The sequence below is a fragment of the Chanos chanos genome, chromosome 3, assembly GCF_902362185.1.
Source record: "Chanos chanos chromosome 3, fChaCha1.1, whole genome shotgun sequence".
Lineage (NCBI taxonomy): Eukaryota > Metazoa > Chordata > Actinopteri > Gonorynchiformes > Chanidae > Chanos > Chanos chanos.
In genome coordinates this window covers 10,486,276-10,513,169 of record NC_044497.1, presented here as the reverse complement: position 1 = coordinate 10,513,169, position 26,894 = coordinate 10,486,276, and the positions used below count along the sequence as shown (strand labels likewise).

The 26,894-nt window shown below is 39.9% G+C and overlaps 2 protein-coding genes across 2 annotated transcripts; both read right to left on the bottom strand.

Moving 5' to 3' along the window:
* Positions 1-4,161: 4,161 nt before the first annotated feature.
* Positions 4,162-12,501, bottom strand: crispld1a (cysteine-rich secretory protein LCCL domain containing 1a). Its single transcript, XM_030769173.1, has 14 exons — positions 12,244-12,501; positions 8,330-8,448; positions 7,886-8,018; positions 7,434-7,549; positions 7,154-7,254; positions 6,780-6,944; positions 6,071-6,131; positions 5,875-5,941; positions 5,612-5,742; positions 5,454-5,497; positions 5,293-5,365; positions 5,107-5,182; positions 4,852-4,985; positions 4,162-4,213 (listed from the first exon to the last, which is right to left on the bottom strand). The coding sequence occupies exons 1-14, from the start codon at positions 12,499-12,501 to the stop codon at positions 4,162-4,164; spliced, it is 1,530 nt and encodes a 509-aa protein (XP_030625033.1).
* An 11,018-nt stretch (positions 12,502-23,519) lies between these two features.
* Positions 23,520-26,216, bottom strand: pi15a (peptidase inhibitor 15a). The gene is made up of 6 exons (XM_030769777.1): positions 26,161-26,216; positions 25,606-25,936; positions 24,650-24,768; positions 24,401-24,533; positions 24,179-24,294; positions 23,520-23,660 (listed from the first exon to the last, which is right to left on the bottom strand). Exons 2-6 carry the CDS (start codon positions 25,882-25,884, stop codon positions 23,525-23,527), a joined length of 783 nt encoding a protein of 260 aa, XP_030625637.1. The 5' UTR covers positions 25,885-25,936; positions 26,161-26,216; the 3' UTR covers positions 23,520-23,524.
* Positions 26,217-26,894: the final 678 nt, after the last annotated feature.

The following is a 26,894-nucleotide window of genomic DNA, read 5'->3' as shown; positions in this document are numbered from 1 at the left end:
GATGAACATAGCATTTTCATATGATGCCTTGGAGACTGGCATACTCACCACATAAATTTCTTGTTTTTATCTCAGGAAAATAAAATTAGTTAGGAGTCCAAAAGCAGCTGAGGGTGAATGATACTAACTGATCTTGTCTGAAAAAGGCTAAAAGAGGAATCTTATATGTAATCCATTTGTACCGACTCTTGTTTGAAATGTTATGTGTGATTTCACATGCCTATATACCTGTTCACACAAATTTATTTACCCAAAGAGTGAAAATGAGGTGGGGGAGGATTACTTGTTAGAATTAAGTCAAAGCTGGTACTGTTAAGACAAGCAGGTACTGTTTCAATCGCCAAAAGCAAAAGCCAGAATATAATTAAGGGATATTTTAAATCACTGTTTTGTTGAGATTCAAGTCTAAATAACATAAAGAGCTAGAAAACAACCCGAACGCTATGACTCATTTTGGCAACTCAAGAATATTTCTTTAAAGCTAGAAATGCTCACTCTGTCTACATAAAATATATTCACTGTGTGTCATATTTTTAGCTCGTCAAAGAAAAAAAAGAAAAAAAAAAAAAAGCACATCCCTTGTCAAACGCATGTTAAAATCTTCTGCCAAAGTAAAGGGAGAAGTAGAAAGGCAGACATGACCACAAGTTGCTATAATATTGAAATTGAGTGTCGACAACTTTGCAGCGGCTCAAGAAGCTGGCGAATGCCAGAAAGGTTGAGGCGACCACTGCAAATAAATAAATAAATAAATAAGTAAATAGGGGGCAGCATTCCAGATGCAGGGATTATTCCAAGTTTTTCTGGCCCCATTCACAAAGTGTGGCAGGAGGTAAGTATCCGACCTGCATTTAGCGTAATGAGCCGGACTGCAGTTGAGTGGGTTATTAATGGCTACGGTTATTTCCAACGGCAGTCCAAAAACACGAGTGGCACCACTTAGGCCTTCTGTCTGTGGGCTTGTCTTTCACCCCTCCTCTCCCCCCCCATCTGTCCTCACTTATTCTCCTGCTTCTGCCACCCACTGCTCGCATCAGCTGAAGTTGTTGTCCTTTTACAAGCTGCCACAGCAGAAGGGATCCGTCTTCATCATGTCATTGACTGACATGACATACATAGAGTTTGCCCTTTGAGATATCAGTTAGGTGTCACCATACAAGGATTCACATAGAGAACAAGGTGTGTGATGTGTTCATTATTGTAGAGTCAGTTTGGATTCATGGGCTCTACTGCATTCTGTTTCTACTGCATTCTCTGTCACTCTGTCTGTCTGTCTGTCTCTCTCTCACACACACACACACACACACGCATACACATACGCACAGAATCATTTACAGTTGTATCATCATGTAGATCTTGGCAGCGTTTTTATACTTATGTCTTGATTTCATCACCTGCATTGTGTATTGTTCTATATACCTGTCTGTTTTTCCCCCAGATTGCAAAGGCTGAATACAAAAATCATCACTAATAACAGGTGTAATAGAGATGTTTTTATGCTGTCAAAAGGACCATAATGTAGTTCTCTGCAATCTGAGTAACTTCTAACTCTTTAATTGGATGTAAATTATAATTCTCTCTTGTGAAGTGATTTAAGAAAAGGTCAGGTTATAGTGCCGAGTGCTATTCTGTCTGTCAACCATACTGGCACAAAAACGCCTCCAGCTGGGACTTCCTTGAAGCTGTTGTCATAGCATTTTTTTTTTTAATGTGGAAAACAGTATTAAATATAATGGCACCAACCAGAGGTAGGCGACTTTAAACCAAATCCAAAACATACATGTGAATGGTTAAGTGTTTTAACTTAAGGCACATTTCTCTCGCAGCCAAGCCAGGACGACATCAATGCCAGGACTGAACCACTTACAGCCAAAGACTCATGACACACACACACACACACACACACACACACAATGTCACTCTTGTCTCCTCTCCTGCTGTTTAGCTATTAAATAAGTACCTCAGCATATGAGCTTTGTTGTGTGTTCATGCGCTTTTCTCTTTCTTACTGTAAGTCTGACATTTTCATTTAGTCTGTTCTATTTTAAGACCTATAAAATGCAGGTAAATCTTGTCTTTCCATGTGTTCTTCCACTGTTCATTTCCTCTTGTAAGTAGCCTAACTTAATCAACTGGAGAAAACTATTTATCAGACAGTAAATTCATGTCAAAGTGTTTTTTTAGGTTACTATTACTTCACGTTGGCCTGTACAAGACAGTTTGTCAATATAAGTCACAATACATTTACAGTGTTAGTCACCACTTTGTTATAACAATGTCTGACATCCTTGAGTTGAAGAGAAATTACAGCAGACTCAGCTGGTTGTAGTCAGCTTGTTTAGATGGACACAGAGCGATCATTTTCTTCCCTCCATGAGCGAGTGTGCGGAGCTGATGGTGTATAAAAAAAAAACCCAGCTTTGCTAACGGTTTCGCTGTGTATACGCTGTCATTTAGTGGTTTTAACGCTACGCTCCATGAGTTGGAGCTCCGGGCCAGACAGGTAGCAGAACTCTGCTCTGGTCTGGTCTCAGTCAGGGTGGGGGTACCTGTCAGCTCACCTAACAGAGCCAGGCTGGAAAACTGCTGTCTAGAGCTCAACCACCCACTGGCTGTCCACAGTACACTTGGCAACTAATACAAGTTAGAGGCACAGGGAGAGGGAACACCTAAAGCAGAACACAGCAGAAAGGGAAAAGTTTGAATCAAGGCACAAATTGGACAGTCTATCAGTGTACTACAGTGTGCAGATTCCATTACACAAGAGCTATTGTGCGGAACAGTGATTAACGGTGTAATAGTCAAAATAATTTAAGAATATATTTGGTGGAAAAGGTACTGTAGGTGTGAAAAGGCAGTTAACAGCTGCGCTCTTCTCTGGTTTTCATTAATGTTATGGTTTCATTGTTTTAGTGCTTGGTGGCTTTATTATGCAACTCTGTCCCTCAGAGAACAGTTTATGTAGATGACACAATATGGAATGTGTTAGGCCCTTGCTTTGGCATAAATGTCTTGCACATGTGTCTGAAGAGCTTCAAAAATGAAACGTTTCAGTTTTCTTCACTCACATTTTCATCTGAGAATATAATAATAACAAAAAAGCCAATAGAAACACCATCATGGTTCAAATTTTATTGAAAAAAAAAAAAAAAAAGATTTCTGGGACAATATGAGGTAGGGTGAAATGCCGTACAAACATATACATATACTGAGAAGAAACAGATGAAAAAGGCTGTATATATTCAGAGACTATTAAACCAAATTAAAAACACAACATAGAACTTCTCACTGTATACCGGATTATAAATAAACACTGATTAAAAAGTTATCGTACCACTCAAATAACAATTCAATGATATTTCAGTCCCCGAATCATTAGAATACATTTGAATACAGACAACAAACAAATATAAATACAATTTGTACAGGATGGTTTTTTTTTTATATGTTTGTTGTTGCTGTTGTTGAGAGTTTAGATTCTCATTTGGACAGACATTTGAGAGCACAGGTTTTCCTGCCCTGCAGGAGTACTACCTATCTCGTACCAGTTTAAACAGTCACTAAACCTCTCACTGACGAACAAATATAAACTTAGCAGCAGTCCTTTAATTACCTTATCTCATTAAAAAAAATAAAAAATAAAACAATAAATGCACAACAATACGCTAGGATACACAATTCTTAAAAAAAAAAAAAAAAGATTTTTTTTTTTTTTGGCTTCAGGAGCACCCATATCATGTGCCAAAGCAGAGTACACGTCACATACTCTAAACCAAAAGATAAAAGGCATTACAAAACAACTGGTACATATAAGTGCTTTGATGTTTATCTCAGTAATCACACGAGTCCCTCCATGTAAATCTTCAAAAGATGTTTTTTAGCAGAAAAAAAGACAATGCCAAATCAAACAAAAACATGCATGACAGACATCTGTGGAAAAACGACTCAAAAAACGTAGACACACACACACAAAAAAAAACCCATTCCAATTTTCACCACCACGCTGAAGTCTACTCAGCTCAATCAACGCTGGCATTTGGGTGTGGGTGACATAAAAAACTGCCTTCAGGCTAACACTGGCAGAGACCATTTCACAATAGGCCAAATTACAGCCTAATCAGCAACAAGAGACCTGATGAGTGACCGTGGTTCTGCAGACGCTCAAATGACAGCAAATACTCGAAATGCTTTGCCTCCAGGTGGATTCTGCAGACTTCAGGAGAGAGAAAGAGAGGAAAATGAAAATAAGCAATGTTTTACCGGTAGCACGGGGGCTGATGGATGTGTTTCGCTTTTTTTTTTTTTTTCTGTCACAAAAAGGGACGAAACGCGGAAAATTGAGAGAAGGTTTTTTTTTTTTTTTTTTCAAGTGCTTTTGCAAACAGCAGGTCATTTATACGTTACTAAACAGGGTCATTACACCAAATATTAATATAATTTAAAAAGCCTCTGCCCTTCTCCTCTCCTCCCTTTGAAAGCTGTGAGTGTAAATACTGAGCAGGCAGTTTACCTTTGCTTTTTTTTCACTGACTCAGGTGGTCTCAAACACACAAACACACATTCTCTCCTGCCATAGTCTATGGACTGTGGAGGCAGAACCACTCTTGTGTTGGTACGGTTCTCCTCTAATCAGCTTTCGTCTTTATTTATTTATTTTTTTTTTTTTGAAAGGCTGTGCTTTCAGGGGCTTATGGTTAGAGAAAGAGACAGCCCCGCGGTCCGTTCTACTCTGCCGTCTGCACCAGCCCGTACGGAGCTAAAGCTTGCTTGCTGAAACAAGAGGCCCACGTGCAGGTAGTATCAATCCATAAGCACTGGAATTAGCATTACGGCGCTAACCCGGTATCCTACCTTTCAGAGGCTATGCCATTCTGGAAAGATCCGATATATTGCCTCCTCTTGTCCACCGGCATTACGTCGATGTACCCTCCTGATTCATTCGTTATTACACCAGCATGCAATGCCGACCTGCATATGCTAGATTTCTGAAAAAAAAATGTAAAAATGAATGAGATTTTAAGGAGCATTTGACTCTTTTAATCTAGTAAAGCAAAGCCAATGTTTAAGAACAGAATTATTCAAATGGTATCATTTTCAAATGCTTACGTCTGAGTATGTTTTGGTTCCAATGACTCTAGAAAAACGTGAATGCTCTCCCAAACAGTTGCGTGGGCAATAAATCCTAACAAAAAACAAAACAACAAGAAAAAAAAAACAATACAAGTTATTTAGGGGGTTACATCAGTAAAATGCGGCATGGGTTTTACAGAGAGAAGTGTAATTGTGTCCTACCTCGGGCAATGTCTGGCAGGTCTTTCATATGGACACAGTGACGCGACTGTAGTCTCACATGTGATGACTTTCACTGAAACAAAGGATATTAAAGATCATTCAGAAAGGACTCCTTCGCAATAAGCCACTAATAATTCATTCACAAAGAAAATGAAAAGTACCTGTTACTTTGGATAACGTGAAAGAGTTGGCGCTCTGGTACTTCCTACGAAAGACATGTTGAATATATTCATTTTTTAATTAATATTAATATATGATTAATATTTAATATTTAATCTGTCTTCATTTACTTGTAATTTACTCTCCACACAAGGCTTACCCTAGAGACTGAACTCCGTTTTTGTACGATTTGATGAAAAACTGTTTCCTTCCTTGCCTTGTCACATCAAGCCAACCCCCATCATTGTCAATTACTCCATAATGTAGACCAGCTCTGCAAATGCTGGATTGCTATGGAAAGGAATGTAAAAGACATTATTTGGCAAAAAAAAAAAAAAAAAAGTTTTAGGCCCCTTTATTTAAGGATTAATTTGTAAGCTTGATGAGAAATTCAAAGTTCATGCTGTTCTTTTCAATCCTCACCATTTCATAATAAACTGTTCCGACAACTTTCGCGTTGCTGCTTAAGCAGCCGGCAGGACACTCATACCTGTATCATATCAAAAGCGTTACTTACACGTGATGTCTGCTTTATCTCCGTGACTTTAAATATCAATGTAAAAACACAGAGTGTGTCATATCGCTGAAACATTCAAGCAGGTGCCGTTTTTTGCCGTACCTGTTACAAGGGGTTCCTTTACACTGGTCACGAAGTTTTGTGTCACATGTCACCAGCTGAGCTGCAAAAAGAAAAAGAAAAAAAAACAGATGCAGGTGGGTTAGTTAGCAGAGCTGAATATGCAGGAGTGTTTAGGGAGATCGTTGAAAGGCATGTCAATCTTTAAATGCAGGAGTCTATTCTTGAGATGCTTTAAAAGCAAACGAAGGAATTCCAGCGCCTGAGTTCACAGTGGTCAACAGCAGACCATCTCAGCTTTCAACCAGGGCCCCCTTTCAGGAGAGGAAGCAATTTAAAACCCACAAGCCTTCAGTTTCACCAAAGCAAACACACACTGAGGACATCACCATTAAAACAGAACAAAAAAAACCTCCGTGCTCCAAAGAGTGACTTGCAATATTAACTACAAGTTTTGAAAAGAGAGAGAGAGAGAAAAAAAACAAAAACTGCGCTAAGCTAAGACATAGAAATTTCACAGACCAAGTCTGTCAAACATCAAGGCAATTTGAGATAAATGAGAACAGGTTTTTTCTGGTTTGCTAGCTGTTCTCTTCATCAACACCACTAATGCCACCAAGAGCTTTAGGAAACAGTATTTTGACCAGAAATTGCTTTCTACGAATGGCTGATGGTGATCTCAAGCCCTGTTACCCCATCATCAGGTGAAACTTAAGACAGAATAAACAAATGACAGAAAATGGGTGCTTACACATCTGCTGAGTGCTCACGACAGTGTTCCTCTCTGGGTCTACCCTGGGCGATCTGGTCTGGGTGGTCACTCTTGGCCACGGGCCTGGGTTTTGAGGGGCTTCAGGTTCAATGGAGTTATTTTCTTCTGTCTCTTCAGGACGCCTCTGCTTATCTGTACCGTCATCTGTAAGTCAATTGGTTCAGTCACGTTTTACCGACGAGCAGACAACGGACAGCGCTTAATGAAACTGTAGACTATAATCATTAAAGAATTAAAGGCAATGCCATAACAGCAGCTTTGGTACAAAATCAAGGTGAGAAAAAAAGTTTGTGTGAGAGGTGACACGTCTGAGTCTTCTTATAAAAAAGATAAAGTAAGAAACGGCACTGGACCTTTGTAGCAGAGGTTGTTTCTGCAACTACCTCCATAGCTGGGGGGGCAGGCAGAGCACGGGGTGCCATGTTTGTATGGGGAGTATCCCCACCAGTTCCCTCTGAAATGCCATATGACACAATATTACATCACATGACAGAAAAGAACACCAACACAGGCACATCAGTTTGATTCATTTGGCGTGACCTACTGACATTCAAACGTTTAAACAGAGAATGATCTGGTCGATACCATTTGGTGTTAAGAAAGGGGGAGACATGATTGTTGACATTTGCTTACTTTGGTGAGTAATTGCACACCAGATAAACGGCTTTTGCCCATATTTGTCCCCACACGTTCATGTTATAACACAGATTGATGGCACAACCTATGCGACTACTGGTCGCCCAAACAAGCTGCAGAGAGACACAAACAACAGCAAAAAAGAAACAAGGCGTTAAAACTTTCATTTAGCCAAAAATCACCCCTAGCAACATAAAAGCATGCAGAAAATAACATCTGACAACAGCTCAGTCATAATCATCCATGCTCACGGTTCATGGTTTTATGGTTGCATGCAATTCCACAAGTTTTAACGACTAATCCCTGTTCTAAATACCAGCTATTACTGTAGACAAATCAGGGTGCCTGAGTAATTATGCATATCTGGAAATGGTGCATTAACGTTTGCAACCATAAATATAAACAACCCCAGCAGGGCCGACTGCGGCGCAGAGAGGTCGTATTTGTACCTGAGTGTAGTGGGTGCACACGGGTCCAGAGCATCGAAATGGGCAGTGTGGGTTACACTCTTGGGGGTATGGATAAGAGTAGTCTTTGACCTCATCGTACCATGCCTGCACGTGGGATGTTGGGGGGCGATACCTGCAAGTCAACCACCGGTGTGGAGTCAAGCACTGATTCATTTTGCATTCCCTACTTAAGTGGAGATAAGAGGAAATTAATAATGCATTTTTTTTGTCACTTACTCATTTCTGACATTCTGAACATGACCACACACATGCAATGAATAAATAAATTAATTAAATAAAAATGAAAATAAAAAATACGCATAGTGCATGAAATATGAGAAAGCAACCATCCCGAACACGTGAGTTGAAAGACAAGGTCATTTGTTTGTTCTGTGTGACCAGCCTGTGAGCACTGCCGTGTTGGAAACTGAGCAGCATACGGACCTTCCCCAGTGTACTCCCAGGTTCTGTCCAATCTGGGGCAGCAGGCCTTCGGGGCCGTGTTCCCAAAGACACGTCTCTGCCCACTCCTCTGCCGTTCTCTCCAGCTCAGTGTCCCACACCTGCAAGGCACCATCACACTGGGCTTCAGACTAGATGGTGGCGTAGCCCTGTCCAATTGTAGCCAATTAAAATGAATGAAGCCTGCTAATAGCTGCTCATAGAAACTAAATGTTCAAATGAAGAGCTCTCGCTAAGCCCAAAATGGGAAGTGAAAGGGCTAAGTGTGCAAATGATGGGCATAAAACTGACAAGTCACTGACTGATGGTGTTTTAAAGAGAGCATTTTAAGAATATTAGACACTGTAATCCCCATTTGCTTTATTTGTAGATTTCAGCTCCGTGGTGGATGACCAAATGATAAATGATTATGGCCCCCATAATTTCCCAAAAGAGGATTTAACTGCCAGTTCCATATCTTAATACCTCACAAATCCTCACAGATTCATTGATGCATGTAGAGGCTAGAAAAATACTGCAGTGAGCTTTTATAGTGACAATATACCAAATATTTGTTCTTTCATAGTCCAGAATAAGTCAATCTTTCCTCACAACTATACCCGGGTGTCTTCTTTGGGAAATATAACCAGCGCTGTCCCTGCTATAATGTGCCCCATACGTTTCCAGTCAGTTCCGTTCTTGATTGCACCCCCCCTGCTTGGAAGCCCATCTCATGTTCCTATCCAGAGCGGTCAGGAATTTAAATGTAGTCGACCCACATTTTGCTTCTTTAATAAAAACATTTAAAAAAAAAAAAAGTGGAGGCACAAATTATTTTGGGGGATCACTTACTTAAATGCACACCACTACTTTTCAGCAGGAGTGTAAAACACACAGGGCTCAAGGTTGGGGTAATATGAGCCAATATGTGGCAAGGGGGACTGAGTGCCTGCCCCTGTCAGAGCTCAGACATTTCACACATTTTGCCCTGGAAATCCCAAAGCACAATCCAACTGTAAATCTGAACCAATAACTTTGCCCAAAATAGCTGTTGTGCTCAGAAACAACTGCTTAAGGCATTAATCCTGAAGTGTGCACCTGGCCACGGGATGTCTGGTTACTTTTTCATGGTTCTCTTTCAATGTTCAAGTCTTTATATGTGTTGGTTGACACAAAAAGTGGTTACTTATTAGTTTTTTCCATCATGTCCACATGTCCTAATCACCAAGTGCTAAAATCATTTCAACTACTCTGTAGTGTAGTCCTCTGTAACATGACTTCTAAAGCAAGGCACGCTACCAAGGTAGACTTATTCAGCTGTTAAACATTAAGGGTTATTTTAAAAACCGATAACGAAACTGTTTGTGATGCCACAATAAGATGTCTACAACCATGGAAAAAGAAAAAAAAAAAAAAAGTTGCAAGCCTTCTTTGCAGAGTACCAGCGCCTGCCGGCTGACAACCGCTACTCACAGTGGGATAATCTAGTACGGAAGACAGAATCTGGATGTGAAAGGATTCTGTTTGCACAGCAATCGCAGCAGGGGAGGGCCCCCCCACCTCTCACCCTCCCCAAACCCAACCCCAACCGCACTTAGAAAAGGGCCCGTTGAGAAAAACATGTTTCCCAGATACAGTCTCTTGCAGCCATTCACAAAGTATTGTTTATTTCATTTAACACCTCATTTGCACAAGGTTTTTTTTTTTTTTTTTGTCATCTGGTCAAATTCCAACCAAGTTAAAAAAAAAAAAAAAAATTTCCAGCATCCCGTGTGAGTTGGTTTTCCTGTTGTGGAGGTACAGGCCAGTGAGAAAGAGGGGCTGCTGAATGTTCTGACTGGTACACACCCCTCCTTCCTTTCCAACTCAGCCCACAGCCCTGCTGTTTATACATACCCCGGAATCCACCATTTATCAGCCAAATCTGAGTCCCGGGGCTTGGCACTGTCACATACCTCATACCCACATCTCTCAGATCCTACTTATCACGGGCATCTACAGCCGGACAATGCCAAGAGGCCACCGGTCAAGAGGCCACACTGTGTTTTTCAAAAAAAAAAACACTAATTCAGGCACCGTTGTGAAGTGAATTTGTTTTGTCATATCTGAAATATTTGAGTCCTCATTTCTCTTTGATGGTTTTTGGCATCATAATAAATGTAGTGAGCTGAAGCAGTTTTGCATTCTAGTCGGTGGGAGGAACAGTGCACTTTGAATGCCTAAATATGCAGATGTTAAAAAAAAAAAAAAACTATGCAAGATGCAAGTGCCAGGGAACTTGTAATGCCCTGAATGCACTCGGATTCTTGGAGTCCAGCCGAGCCATCACATCGACACCCAAGAAGTAATACACAGCATTTGTTTTACAAGCCCCTCAAAAGCTGACACTGGCCTGTTTACATCCATGTGTCAACATCTCACCGAGGGGATTCCTTTGTCACCCTCAGCACTGGACAGAATGAGCTGAGCACATTGCTATGCAGAACGAATACTCCAGTGGGTTCTCGGAGAGGTTCTGCAGACACTGAAGGAGCAAAGAGTCACAAGACAAAGAAATGAGATGAGTAAAGCAGTAGGACTGCACTGGGCGTTTCTCAAACCAAACTAGAGATATCAACAGATTTCGGAGGAGATGAATTGGTTGGCTGAAAAGAGCAGCTTCGAAAATGTGGTTTTCTTCTGTGGTTTTCTTTTTAAGTGTTTTGGTCTTAAACATGCATGGTAAGAACAAAATAAAGTATGGGCATTACCTGGATATGATTTATTAAAGTATTTCAGGTTTTAAAAAGCTTGTTGTAGTTGCATTATATTTTGCAACACAAGTAGGTTCTCTGATGTGCAGATATCTGCAGATGTGAGGCAGATCTGCACAGACTTTGTGTGAGTGTGTGGTCTTCCAGCTGGGTGCATTTCTAAACCCTTATAAAAGAGGATGGCCCATTGAAAACTGGCACCACATAAAAGAAAGCTTTCTTAAAAAAAAAAAAAGAAAATAATAATCACTCATTTCACTTCAAAGTCAACGGCAAGGCAACAATATCAAGTGAGCTCGACTAATGTTTGCACATGATTTCGCCGATAGACCCTCGCTGTGCCTCGTTTATATCCTAACTTGACCCTTTTCTTTCTCTCTTCTCTTCTTTTCTCCTCTCCTCCTCTCTCCTCCTCTTTGCATGCCTTTCCATATTTTCCTCTTGAATGCCCCTCCAAGGAAAAAAAAAAAAAAAAGAGAGAGAGCAAGCTGTAATAGGAGACCACTCAGTGGCTGTTTGCTGGCTAAGCAGTTTTGCCTTTATTTCTCTCCAGAGCTTGTCTTAACAAGGTCTGGCAGAAAACGGGAAGCTTCTGCTCTGCTTCAGCCAAGGTTCTTTTACAACATAATTAGCATGCTCAGACACTATCCCATCCACACAATAGAGTCTAATGACTGTTCCACCCAGCTTACTTTCGGAGACTATATCAAGAAAATAACCTGTCACGGTTTGTTTTGCGTTGAATATATCTAGAGATAGGTTTACATTTGGTTATTGGTTATTAGAGGCAATAACAAAAGTCATTGGAATGAGAACAAAATCAACAGGGTTGGAATCATTTTGTGCACAGGATGCAGCTGTTTAAGCAAAGCAAGTGGGTCAAGTCAAACCCCAGTAGGACATAGTCTCATATGCCTTGGTCAGATACACATAAGTAAAAATTTGTCAAGATGTGGAATTTTTCAAAATGGTAGTACCATGGCAAACCATAGCACATACAGTAGCATTAATATCGAGGTACCAAAGTACTGCACTGATGGGTTTTAAGGATCTGCAATCGTATTAGCCTTTGTAAATTAATCACTGCATTGTCTTAACATACACAGCAAGCTTACAAGTGAAGTACATGATCAATTTTATATTTCACAAAGTGTGTTCTCCTACCATATACTCCATATTAGAGGCAGGAGGGTAGACCTGACCCCTGAGCTTGTTGTGTAGATCCAGGATAGCTTGCATGTCACTCTCAGTGATAGCTCTCTTGCCCCTCTGCTTGGCAGCCCACCAATCTCCATCTTCATCCATGTACTTCTCCAGCAGGGCCTCCATGGCAGTGGAGTTCAGCAGTACCATGGAGGCCACACTCTGGGTCAAGAGCATCAAAGAGAGCCCTCCAAGCAAAGCAGAGCTTAATTTTTTCATAGTCTGTGACCTTGGAGCCTCTTAATATCAGCTTCACTTGACAAACTCCTGAACTTCAGTGGGCGAGGAAAGGATGTGGAGGATGTTTCAATCTGTCAGATAAGAGAGATAAAGCTGTCAGCGTTGCATAGCAAACAAGAAACTGAAGAAAACATGCTGTTCATTTTTAGATGTGAAATATCCATCCCCTTCCAAAAACACAAATAAGTGTAGTGAAAGGTAGACTCATTAATTCATTAAATAGATAGATAGATAGATAGATAGATAGATAGATAGATAGATAGATAGATAGATAGATAGATACACACATAAATAGATAGATATGGCAGTGGCAAAAGCATAGAGAGATTAAGAGTTCCATCTAACTTTGATTAAGAGGGATGGACAATCCAGTCAAAAGTGGTGTATAAGTATCATTGCTGTGCTCAGTTGCTATAGCTTGAGATCCAATATTGAACAATACTTGTGTTCTTCTGTCATCACTTATAAAATTAAGAGATCATAAATTAGAACACAGACATTTAAAACAGACAGACTACTTAGCTGCGTTACCATAGGAAACTGCCAGGATGGAGCTATGCACTGGATGCAGATCACGATATCATTTTAATGAATGCATCAACAGTGACCGAGCATGCAAGACAAGTAGGCTATTTTGTACCACAGTCATCAAAACTCAGAAGACAGCTGTACTTACGTTCTCATGGCGTTTAGCATGAATTACCTTGTATTTCTATGCACGAAATGATGATCCTGTTCGCTCTTTAATCGGTTGAGAGGCAGCTAAACTTATGCCGGTTGATGAGGACTTGCATGGGACTTTCCACAGTTTCTGCCCAAGCCATTTACGCTCCCTGTCCTGGAAAGTTCAGAAACACAGGAATTTAAATATGATACAAATACAGCGACGCTGAATCGTGTGCTTAGTACACCACGAGAACAGCGCCTAACTTTTTTAAAAACTCGAAACCGCAGAGCGTCACTGTTCATTTATCCTGAAGTTAGGCTCCGGTATTAAGTGGCGTTTCAAGCCACACCCCCAAGATTTTGGATCCAACCCTCTCTTTTTCACCTGTATGAAAACCATAATACACAATCGAGGTCAGTTATGGAAACAAATTGCGTTGATTTATAGACGGAATGATGTCACCGTAGTAAACGTGAGTGTTTGAAACTCTGTGTGTGTGTGTGTGTGTGTGTGTGTGTGTGTGAGAGAGAGAGAGAGAGAGAGAGAGAGAGAGGCCAGTTAAGACAAGAGAGACATGGAAGAGGTAAAAGAGGGTTATAAGCAGAGACTCAAATCATTAATAGAACAACATAGTTTATGACTGTTTTTAAAAGATGTTTTATTTTGTGAACTTTCGTAAGAATGTTTATCCACAGAGACTGATCTAGCAACTCTGTTTATCAGTTTCTCAGAAAAATCTGCTATGTAAATTCCTTGTACTCCCTTGTTTGCACCAGATTTTTGTCTGTACTTTTCTGTGAGGATAAATAGTTTATAAACATTTTTCTCCTCCATTTCCAAAGACCAGCACATGTGATGAAATTTTCAACAGCTCACTCCTGATACATCAACCAAGGAAATTTGATATAATGATGCAAAGATTGTGCTTTGGAACAAAATGCTCTAATGTCCAGTGTTTGGACAAAACATTATCTTTGAGTGATTCATAAGTGGCCTAATCTGCAAAGGGCATAGTGTGACATAACCCATTCACCCATGGATTTTTTGATGATAAGAAAAGATCTGCTACAAAAGATCTGACTGAGTAAAAAAAAAAAAAAAAAATCCACTACAAAAACATTCTCGCCCTCAAGAATAAGAGACCAAGGCATAAAGAGTCTCCTTTTATTAGAGGCCTGACACAGGAAACTACTGACAGTTTGCTTTGTTTTGAACAAGTATTTTCACTTGTAGGCTGTCACTGTTTTATCAGGATCTTTCTAGTATAACACAGCTCCTTTATCACTGACAGCCTCAGACCTTCTCTTTCTAAATAAAGACATTTTACTAGACCATATTCTCTATGACAAATGCCTAATAAGCACACTACTGCAGATGATCCAGAGCAGTTGGACATGCTGACTGTTTTGAAATTGTGTTCTTATTCCACTGTTAGTATAAGGGTGACCAGGTTTGTGTGTTTTAAAAAGATGGAAACTGCAATTATCAGTCTCCAAGACGGAGTTCCACTGCTAAGAGTTTCCATACAAAAAAATAAAAAGGGTATAATCAACCAGAGCCCAAACTGACGGACGTTATTAGACTAAACACTGAGCATTCACCCACATGCCTTTAATGTCAACATAGCCATTTATATTTAGACTTATTAGGGTTTGGAAAAGTCTAAAATGCTTGAACATGAAAATTCTACTTATTGATGACATTTAGGAATACACAATAACAACGCGTGGAATTGTGACTGCGTTGTGTAAGTCAACTGCTTCCACGCTTCATGTGCAGAATTAACACATGCCAAAGTTTAGCACAGTTTAACGCTGAATCTCAGACTCTCAGGACGTTTTTAGCTGAGGTCACTGTCCATGTTTGTGCTTTAAATCCCATATATTTGGAGCATAACTTTGCTTTTCACTTAATCGCTTAATGGGTCTCTACCCATTGGACCCACCGCATTTTAAATGGCAGTAAAGCAGGTTTACTGTCAGTTCTCTAGGTCACTGGATGAGTGCCTTACCACAGCCAGCAGAATGCATAGCAGTGTGAAGAGTGTGGAGCCACTGGCTGCTGCAGCTGAAATAGCAGAACCGCTGTACCCCCACATGCCTGTGGGAGCTAACCACAAAACATGAATTCATATGCCACTATATAGAATTATTACTGCTCTACATTTAACTTTGTGTGTATTACACAAATATTGGAGCAGAGAAATAAACCTTAGTTTTTATGGACGTGGTACATAAAATGATTCGTGTTATATTAAAGTTAGAGACAGTCCTGAAAGTCATGGACACAGTGCCTCACTCAGTCAGCCTGCGGATGAGAGAAAATATTTATACACCTCTCAGATTGTGCTTTATGGTGATTTACGAAGTAGCAGTTTTAGTATAGCTTGAGACTTCTGTAAACTCTCTGACAAGCAGATCCCACGTAATGAGCACAGAGTAATACTTCTAAAGGGTGAAAAGAGACATTTGGCTTTAGTTTCTGCAGGAATGGAATGAACTGCCCCAGATTGCTCCACCAGTACAGCTGTTGGCTCTGGTTCTGTTCTCTTAATTAATTGAAAACCTCTATTACTGCCTATTACACTCTTGCTTCATCTGTCTTATCTCTCTCTCTCTCTCTCTCTCTCTCTCTCTCTCCCCCCTCTCCCACCCCCTGTCTCTGAAACAGTACTTGCTTGTTACACAGCTCCAACTTAATTCTAACAACTCTCTCTCTCTCTCTCTCTCTCTCTCTCTCACGTACACACACACAAATACACACATTTGTATTCATATCCTAGCGGGGACTTCCCATTGACTCCCATTATCCTGTAGCTAAAGAATACTAACCTATCCCTAGTCCTAATCCTAATCCTAACCATAACCTTAACCATAACCAAAGAAATGTTTTGACACTTTGTGTTTTATCAGTAACAACAGTATAGTTTAGAAATATGTTGTTCTCCTAGTGGGGACCAGCTTTCTTTCGGTTTCCAGAAAGATACCAATACATGGCGCGTGCGCGCGCACACACACACACATACACACATACACGCATGCATATGTTTGTCTTCATATCCCAAAGGACATTTCCAGCTGACCTCCATTTTAGTGTAACTAATGATTAATTACCTAACTCTATTCTAAGCATAACCAAAAATATCTTTTGGCTCTTTTGTTTTAAAAATAACAAATCTTCTTAAAAATGGATAGAGCAGACCAGCAAATTGTTTTCTCAAATATTTATATCCTTAGTGGAACATGTACACATACACACACGTGCGCACAAAGACAAAGACAGAGACAAGACACAACCCAACTGGATAAGTGAAATAGAAGGTATCCAAATTATGTTACTGAACTGACACACTGTGTGAGCAATGTACTCTGTGCACCAAACTGGTCCAATATTGCCCTCTAGTGTGTCCCCCCTCACAATATCTACCATTTGAATGAACAAGACATGGAGAGAGATCAATTCATTTTGAATCATGTAATGTTGAAAGTCAGTCACCGCATTATGTCTCACTTCATATGGTTTATCGCATATAATAATAGCTCAGAATATATGGCACCACATAAATGAAAACAAACAGAATAATGTCAAATTGACAGATTGGGATGTGTGTTTGTTTGAGCTTTCTTCATTGAACATAATAGAAAAATAAAATAGCAGTAGTGAATGGGATTGTTCTGTCCCATCTTACTTTGCTGTAATTGTGGTCATCCATTATGATTTTCTTGAGTTTTGCATAAACTGACCTTAGCCCCAGTTCTTCGTACAAACGCTCATTACGGCCCCTTAAAAATACATTAAGCCTAAATATGTTATGAGGACTTCAGCGCAAAATTATAGCCCCAAGCCAAGTTCATTTTCACTGTATTTACTCACAGATCTTTTTTTTCTTTTTAATTACACTTAATAAAATGACACTTAAAATAGTTTAAACCAACATGATAGTGCCAAAATAGCTAACCCCCCCCCCCCAAAAAAAACCATTGTCCCTAACTCGGCGAGATAAGACTAGTCGGGATATATTGACTCTCGGCTGAAACACTTTGCTTCCAGTATGAGAGAAAACACAGGAATAAACTATCATACACAAATGAATTATCCAGGTGGTCTAAAGCTTTGGCCTGTTGACAGAGGGACAGAATCTGTGTTTGGATGACTTCTAGTGTTATATAATCCCCCTTCTTATCATTTTTCTTTGGTCCATGTACAGAACAAAAGAGAATCCTTATTCTACAGTGTTTCAAGCAAAAAAAAAAAAATGATAAAGAAACTTTGACCTTTCAATAAAGATTTATCTCAGATTGAACACATTTAACTTGAGAGATGTTTTTTTCATCATTTGAACACACGGTCCAGCAGATGGCAGATTTCCTCTTCATACACGAAGTGCTGATCATTTATTTACTCTCCAAGTTTTTCAACCAGCATTGAACTAAACAGTATATTTGTTTAAAATCTGTCATTTGGCTTCCTTTGGGCACGCCTCATTGCTCCATTAAGGACTGTATATAAGAATGTTAAAATCAGACTGTTTGACGGAGAAATACAAAAGTAAGCAAAACTACCACTTGATGGCATGATGCACTCAACATCTGGAGAGTTACAGACAGTTGTTTTGATAAAAATGCACAGAGCAAAGGGTAAGAGTTTTCTTGAATCATGTTCAACACATTTGGTCCAAAGACCCTAGAGCCAGAGAATAAGACTAATAGTTTGTGTATTTAAAAAAAAAAAAAAAAAATCTATGAGGTGAAAGCAGGAAAAAGGTTGAAAAACTCTGAGCAAAGAGAAAGATGAAAAAAAAAAAAAGCAAAAACTCTAAAAGCGTTCCAAAGGCTGAAAGAATTTAGGGCTGAGTCTGTGTTCTTCCTCCGTCAGGGTGACCCATCCAAAAGATAGACACAGGTCCTATTGTTCCCGGAGCAGACAGCACACAGAAGACATACTGTCTTCATTTGGGTATCTATAGGTGATATACTGGGTTGCTTTGTCATATAAAACCATACGTACAGATTAATGTCAAAGATACCCTGTGTGAGCAGCAGCTTTTTGGAAGTGCAAGAGACACAATTTGAAATTCATGGGAAAACCCCATCTGATTTTGTGTCGCTTTCTCAGTGTTGTGTTTCCATGGACATTGATCTTGGCCCAGACTATTGCTCCGGGAAATCTGTGATGTTCTCCCAATGTAAGCCAGTGCCTCCTGGTCTTTTCAGATGAGAATTTGATCCAAGATAAAGAATACAGTAGGACATTCAAGGTAAACATAGGACACTGGGTCTTCATGTGCCTCTGTTTGTGTGTTTAAGAAACACGTTCAACACAGCGCAAAAAACAACGACTCCTTGCCGTATAAGTCATAAATGACCTCTCTCTCAGGAGCACGGGCTTCATGTCCAATTTTCAGTCCACGATTATATTAACGCCTGACACACAGCTCAGGCAGACTATACAATAGCCAATAAAATTCACGAGAATTCCACTGGATGTCCTCAAGTATAATGAAATAAAAATACTTGCCAAATCTTACACATATTGTACATTCAGTATCTTATAGTAGGCTATTCCAGTTGAAACCTGTCTCACATGCATATGATTTCATATGTATATACAGATGACTTAAAGCCTTACATAAATACAATTTTTCAACATGTGGCTTGTGTGGTTGATGAAAATTGGAAATTGGACAAAACTTGTTCTTGAACATTTTGTCTGTTGCACAAGAACCTTACTGTCTATGTTTACAGTGCTACACTTCCATCAAAAGGCTGTCACGAACCATCTCAGGTGAGATCCATATAGTACTGGATGTACACAGTAGGCAGATTTAGATTAGAGTTACGAAACAGTTACCCAGAATAAACTGCATTAGGTGTTACAGATGGTGCATATCCACATATTGAGACATCATGGCTTATTCTTTCTGTCTGAACTGAATGCAACTTCTTCCCAGGCTGTTCAACACGCTTAGCAGCCAGTGGCTCAACAACCCTCAAAAGATTTACAGCTGCAAAGGGTTTAACATCTTCATGCCAACATCTGCAAAGATCCCAAAACATGCTTACAATTTGAGACTTTAGTCTCTGTCCAACATATGTGTCAATACGCTTTGCAGGTGATCTCCGCTGACCCTTTCCAAATATCCCACAAAAGAACCTTATCATTTCAGGAGTTTCCTCCTCTTTAAATCTCATCAAGTTGTTAAGAGGTGATTTGCTGTAATAGGAAGCAAAAGCAGTTGTAAAAAATAAGGTGCAGTCACTTTCTCTCACTCCTTTACCACACCTCCATACCACCTCTTTCTTTGAGCTTGCACCCACATCATTTGCTGCACCTTAGAGGGAAATCCATTTGGCAGCTTGAAATGTGTGTGTACTGTCTCATCTGCTTCATGTCGCAGGAGATCGGATCTGGTGTGTAGTCATACCAGATGCCAGACCCTGCACAACAGCCTCAGTCACCTTCCATTTCATCCACACTGGGTTTTTTTTTTTCAGGATTAAAGAGGAGCGTATTGACACTCCATAAGTAAATTTATGAGTTTGCTTTCCGACACTTATTTTTTTCCTTTAGTTTGCATAGAGCTTCAGCCTTGGTATCTGCTGGACAGCAAGCTCATTCAACCTCCTCTCCGTCTCTCTCTCACTCTCTCTCTCTCTCTCTCTCACTCTCTCTCTCCCACTCTCTCTCTCTCTCTCTCTCTCTCTCTCTCTCTCTCTCTCTCTCTCTCTCTCTCTCTCTCTGCCCATAGCTCACTCTCTCTCTGTGCTCAGCGACAATATTTGAGGCAGTATGAGGACAAGAGGGCCAGTGTGAACTTGGCCACCTCTGATGGGGAAAGAGAGGGAATCAAATGAACAGATTTGTTATGGTTCCTGCAGAGGGAAAATGAAAAGAAAAAAAAAAGAATTACAGAGTACTATTAGCGATGGCTCCTGAGGGACAAGGGAGAAGGCAGTGTTGCCAAGTTTTCATTAGTGTGCTGGTGGCTGCCATATCCCGGCTTAAGCCGTGGCTCAGGGCTTCTGGAGCTCTGACACCATTGGTGAGTTGATTCTCTCTCTCTCTCTCTCTCTCTCTCTCTCTCTCTCTCTCTCTCTCTCTCTCTCTCTTTCTTTCTCTCTCTGCACCATCAGACCTAGTGTCACCTGCTGTTTAGCTGGAAGCGCAGGCACATGTTAGAAAGAAAAAAAAAAAAACGCAGCTGAATGCTGACATACTTTCACAGCAATCAATCATATGCTTTCTGCACTTGCAGGGTGGAATCAGCACAACCACAAACCTCTTAACTGCTTTCATGAAAGAGAGAGAGAGCAATTTAAATGTTTTAACCCTAACAGTTTATTTAACAGAGCATTCATTAGAAACTAATTCAACCAGAGGTCCTGAAGTAATTGTCAGCAACATACCCTCAGTGGTGGGACTTTGTCGTTTGCTAGAGCATGTGCAAGTAAGCAAAGAGGCTTTCATTGGCAATGTACAGCTGGTGTCATATTTGAGCAGCTGAATATTTACAACAGTATTATCTTAATAAAATGGTTCCCTTTGGGCCTCCGATTTGAATGGTAAGACAATACATCTTGGTCTGTCGGTCTAAAGGTCCTGTCTGCGTCGAAGCTGTATTGATTTTTATGTGGTTCACTTCTGAGAAGCTTGAACGTTAGAAATGTAATGAACAGATGACTCTGTTATAGAAACTTAATGAGGCATAGGCATTTCGAACCAGATTAGCATTTGCTCCATAGTGACAGTGGTGATTGATGATGTACGTATTTGCAGCAGGTTATTCATTGCTGCTTGAGTTCATCCCACCCAAGTGACTTAACCAGACACCAATCATTTCATTGGATGTGATTCCTCTTCCCTTTGACTGGACAGGTTTTTGCCTTTGCATTTTAATCCAACCCTTGGAATTCCAAGCAGTATGATGGTCTACTAGTCCTGCTATGGTGTTGGCCCGTGGCCAGCATGCACTCCCAGCTGGACGTCTGCAGAGGAACTACACTGTCTGTCCAACAGATCAAAACATTTATGGCATCATATTTCCCTTCTGATTTTCACATACTTTCCCTGTCTGAACTATTCTGAATCTGGGAGAGTTGTCTGCCTGTGTTTCACTAACTGAGAAGGAAAGACAGCAGTGCTCTCATAGAGTTCAATGGTTTCACTCGACTCAGCCAAGCAGTGGGGCCCTTCAGTGGATCAAATGCATGAGTTTATGTGGACTGAGATCACCGAGGCCAAAGTCAACGTTTTCTTAATAAGATTCAATTGTATCTCCCTGTTTTGCTATCAAGGATGTGGCCCTACAATGGCGGCATTCGACTGAAAAGAAACAAAGAACATCAAAAGAGGGGGTATAAACAGAGGGGTTTTTTGGGGTTTTTTACATGTCATGTAATTATTCTCAGATCTGCCCCATTGCCGAGAACTGAGAGGGAAAAGAAATTTGAGTCGAAGTGGGGGTATTCAAAATATCTCAAGCAGACAAGAGAAACACTCTCACCGAATTTGAATGATTTTGTCTTTATTGAACAGTACAAAATATAACAGCAAGCATGAGTCAAAAATAAACATTATAAATACAAAATTTGAACTTAAATACTGTCAGTGCGGATGAAATCTTGTTATTGCTTATTAATATATAGGAATCATGTGTCATTCGGCATTTCTTTTCATGGCTGCTGGTTTGTTTTCTCTTGTCCCCAAAAACACTTCATAATGCATCCAAACTGTAGCAGTAATTCCATCCACCAGACAAATGAAAATGGTGATGGTCTTATTGATGAAAGCCGGCAATGTCTGAGTGCTTTAGTCATAAAAAGAAACAAAATGTATCATACACTATTTACAGGTTGCTATAGCTGATAAATACTCAGGGTCTTGTCACATACAAAGATCTCAGAGCAAGGATAACTGTTCTCCAGGTTACACAATAAGTTGCACTTTAAGTACACTGATTTGCACCTACTTAGATACAGTATAATTGCTAAGAAGAATACCTTCCCTGTTACCACTTAACAGTGGAGTAGAGGTTAACAGTTTCAATGCATCTTGTTTGCAACATGAGCATGGTAGCCACAAGTGAGTCATTACTCACTGGCACTAAACATTGGCAAGACTGACTTCTGTTCCATATTATGATGTTGGTACAGAAACAAACAAACAAACAAACAAACAACAACAACAACAAAAACTGTACAGAATAACAATATAAATGCATGTAGATGTGCAACTCAGTCTATAATGTTCCTTATAGCATACAATTAATGTATATACAAAGGGCAGATGCCCTCATAATCTGGAAATTAAAAAAAAGAAAAAAAATTAAGGTGCACTGTAGTGCTTTCTCTTCACATCCATAATCAGTAACGAGTTTGATCTATATATTTTGCAAGAACTATACCACAGGCAAAAGTCAACTACACAAAACACAAACTCTGAATCTGGGTGTGACACTTCAGTGGACATTTTTGGAAAATGTCCAAAAAGTCATAGCCCTACAGCAACATGATGGAAATCAAGAAAAACTGACATTAACCTAAGGTTGACGATATACAGTATAGAGGCCAACAGATATTCGTTCATGTATACAATTATGATTAACAATTTATGACAATAAACATAAAAATATGAATTTCATGCACAGTGCTGATCTGTAACCCACAATTAAATGGGAATAAGAAGGGTCAAGAGGTCAAAAAAGGTGGGGACTCATTAACGTTTCTTAGGCTGTCAGTCTGAGTGCTATCATGGTCATCAATTCATTTCAATAGCCACAACGGTACTTCGTAATTTGAATTTCCATTATCAGTGATGGATTTTACATCCTCTCCAATAAATATTTGGAATAAATAAATAGTTGCTCTGAAAGACATTGGTGATCACGATATCAACTGATCACAACAACAGTATATGTATAATAACTCTAGCACCTGTGTATGGTTAATGAGGAAGCAGCAGCAATTGTTCTTTAAACCTCAATGAAGAAACAGCTAAACAAATGGTGAACCAGTACAGTAATACTGAGAGTATTCAATTGTCTGATCATCAGCACCAGTCATGTCATGTCATGCTACATATTATTTTACAGTCTCTCACTGGAGATAAATTATATATGTCCAATAGATGAATCATTTAACAAAACTGACAATAGCAGTAAAAAAAAAAATCATAGTTCATATACACTTTTTAAAAATCAAAGTACTTGCTGCCTTAAAATATGTGGTCATAGTTTAAATAGGCCCATATATACAAATTAGGAGTAATGCAGGAATGCTGTGCAAATCCTTCTGAGAAAATGTCTCTGGGCATTAGCTTGTGCATTGCAGGCCATGTTTATTTGAACCAGTGCAGATAGTTTGAGTTCACAGCAGGAAAGCACATGTTGTTGCTGCAGGATCCTCCATAGCTGGGAGGACACATGGAACAAGGTACACCTACTTTATATGGAGCTTCTCCAATCCAGTTCCCCCTGAAATCAACAACAGTTTGTCGTTTAAGACTCAGAAGACAGAACTGAACTGAAAACTACTAACAGGTGCCCTACATGTCCTACATAGAGAGAATTAAAATAGGTTGATGAACTGAGCGAGCCATTTCTCCTAAAATGCGCTACACGTTGCTTCTTAATGAGATTAAAACAACTAGGTCACAAGTCAGTCACAAGTCAGGCCAGACGTGAATTGTGGTGCTTTGACTGCAGAATTAAAGAGAGAATTCCTCTGAAATTCTGTGTGCTTCTAGAGCTGTAGGAATGCAGCACCCAAACATTGCTTTGGTCTGAGGTTGTCTGAGCCTTTGAACCAAAAGGTGAACGCTAAAAATGAGGGTTGCACATTACCTGCTTGCATGAGCACACAAGAGCTAGTGTGCTCCACTAAGCCTCAATTTACAGTGGTCGGCTGAAGCCCAGCTTAACAAACAAGTTAGCCACCCTATACCGCAATGAGATTCTAGCTCACTAATCTGAACTGTTATGGGTATACTTACTTTGGGGAATAGTTGCACACCAAGTATGTAGCCCTTTTCCATACTGAGCCCCATACATTCATATTGTGACATGTATGGATAGCGCATCCAACTTTATTTGACGTTGCCCATACCATCTGTTAAAGAGAGATTGAATTATTGTCAGTTACCATGCATCCATTCATTTCTAAAACTATCAGTATTAGCAACATTTCAGATGTGGTCTCAGATTGGCCAACTTACTTGGGTATAATGTGTACACATGGCTCCATAGCACTTAAGTGGACACCTGGGGTTGCAATCACGAGGATATGGAAATGCATAGTCTTTCACCTCATCATACCATGGTTTTACCAGTTGAAGAATGGATCTGTATCTGTAATAAATCATCAAATATCGCACACTGAGTGAAACTATTGAAGTAACTGGGGGGAAAACCCTCATATTGTCAACTGGTGATTCAGACAATGAAGACAAATGTTATTGGCATACCGTCCACTCCTAACCGAGAGATTCTGGCCGAGGAACCTCAGAAGATTACGTGGTCCATGCTCCCAGAGACATGTAGCTGCCCAGTCCTCAGCTGTTTTGGCAAGAGTTTCGTCCCACACCTAAACGTATTAGACCAAAAGATACATTAAAATGCTGTTTTAATTCATCTGAGACATCACATGATACTTACTGTTTTTCATCACTAAACATGTTGGCATTTTATTAAGACATCTCCAACTTGACTAATCGTGTTAATAATATCCTTCTTAATGACAAGGATGCGAGAACACTCTCAGTAAGAGTCACCCAATGCATCAGCACTTTTCACTCTGCCGAGAAACGCCGAATATAGTCATACAATGAGAATAGGATGTGCACTGATTTAACCTCATTAACATGACAGTATTTTCAATAAAAAGAGCTTGGAAAAATACCACGTTCGTGCACTTTCTGAAAATCAAAAAATGAATCAACGTTTTATCATAATTCCATCACACATAGCGATCATATGCAGACGTTTTAATACAGCAAGAGTTTGAAACAAAACTACAATCTAATTTGAGATACAAAATCCCAAAAGGACAGCCTCTACTTTGGTGGTCCACGCCAATTAAATGTTCACAGCAGCTGGTGGTCCCAAATGATCCTTAAGACATTTGTCATTCCTGAGACGAATACACCTCAATGCGCCCTCTAACTACTTCCACGTAGTCTTGCAGCTACACAGTGCAGAGAGGACTGTCAGTGAGCCCAGCAATAAATAAATAAATAAATAAATACTCCGCGAACCCAGTGAACTCAAAGCAAATGGTTGTGATTAGGTCATTCAAAAAACGCATAGCCTACAACTTCTTAATGTTTCGGTCAACAGAGTTGATGATGATGATAATGTAATAACGACGTACGAATACCATAATAAATCATGATATTGACAATAATGATGATTAAAAACTTACCATGTATTCCATGTTCGAAGCCGGGGGGAAAACTTTTCCTCTCACTTTATTATGGTAATCAAGAATTGCAAGCATGTCGTTTTGGGAGATGTAACGCTTCCGTCGAGTTTTGGGAAAGTTCACCGCCTCGTTTCGGATATTTGGAGGCGCTGAGCCAATATCAGTGAAATTGGTCGCTGGCAACGATGAGGATATTGTGGGATTGAACGCTGCCAATGCACTTGCTCCGCAAGATATGCACAACAGCAGAATATCGATGGCAAAGCAGTTTTCTTTCATGATTGATCTCTTAAAATTCCAGGTAAGATATATATTCCTTTTTGCGGGAAATCTGTCGAGAAAATGAAAATATTCTCATTTTAGTGGCGCACTCAGAGTACTCTGCATTTTAATTGGACTCTAAAAACTTTCCTCGATTTCACAAAGAAAAACACATAGTTTCTGTAACAGTATTAAGTTCTTTGTCAAGTTGTGTTCAGCTCATCAAATCAATGCATTTGCAAAGGAATGGCATGGTTTTATCTATAGCCTGTGCTTTTCTTGGTAAATTCCTACCTTTGTGGTACCTTTATCAGAACGCTCTGTGGGTAAATTTAAAGGGTTGAGGAGACAACTTCTGTATTACTCCTAGAAAACCCGGGAGAACTCTCCCTGCTGCGAGGGTTGCCGGCTTTATATATTCCAGAGGTAGTGATGTAGGAAGTGTTTTGGCTTTGAAGGTGTGTTGAATCCCACCCCGTCACCTTCGGAGACGTAATGTTTTGTTTCTCTTATCCATTTCCTGGCAAATCCACCCTAACTGAATCAAAACATCTGGCTTTGATTAGCACATCTGGCGATAGAGCCAAAAGAAAACACAAGATAAGAAAGAGCCTAATTCCTTGACCTCGTAATGCAGATCAGTGTGTCTTCCGAGGTGAGCGTGCAGTGACTAATGGGTACAACGTTACTTTAAAGGCAACCGTGCACTTTTCAGGTGTAGCATGAGAAGTGGGTCAAATTATGAAATAGCAATTAAAATACACAACACAGAAACTGTCTAGAAAGTTTTAGATGTCTGTGTCAGTCCCGTTTCAGTTCTAGATGATCCAGTGGTTTTGTCGATAAAGCCACTGAAAGTATCATTTGGATTGAGCTGTTTTCATTGAAGTAGCTGTAGCCTTTGACACGATTTGCCAAACTACGTATCCTGGTTTACTTCATCTCAAGTCACTCAACCACATCAAAGGCTAAACAATCACACGGCAATATCATACATCTTCCACTGCCTTCTGCAGTCAAGTAGTCAG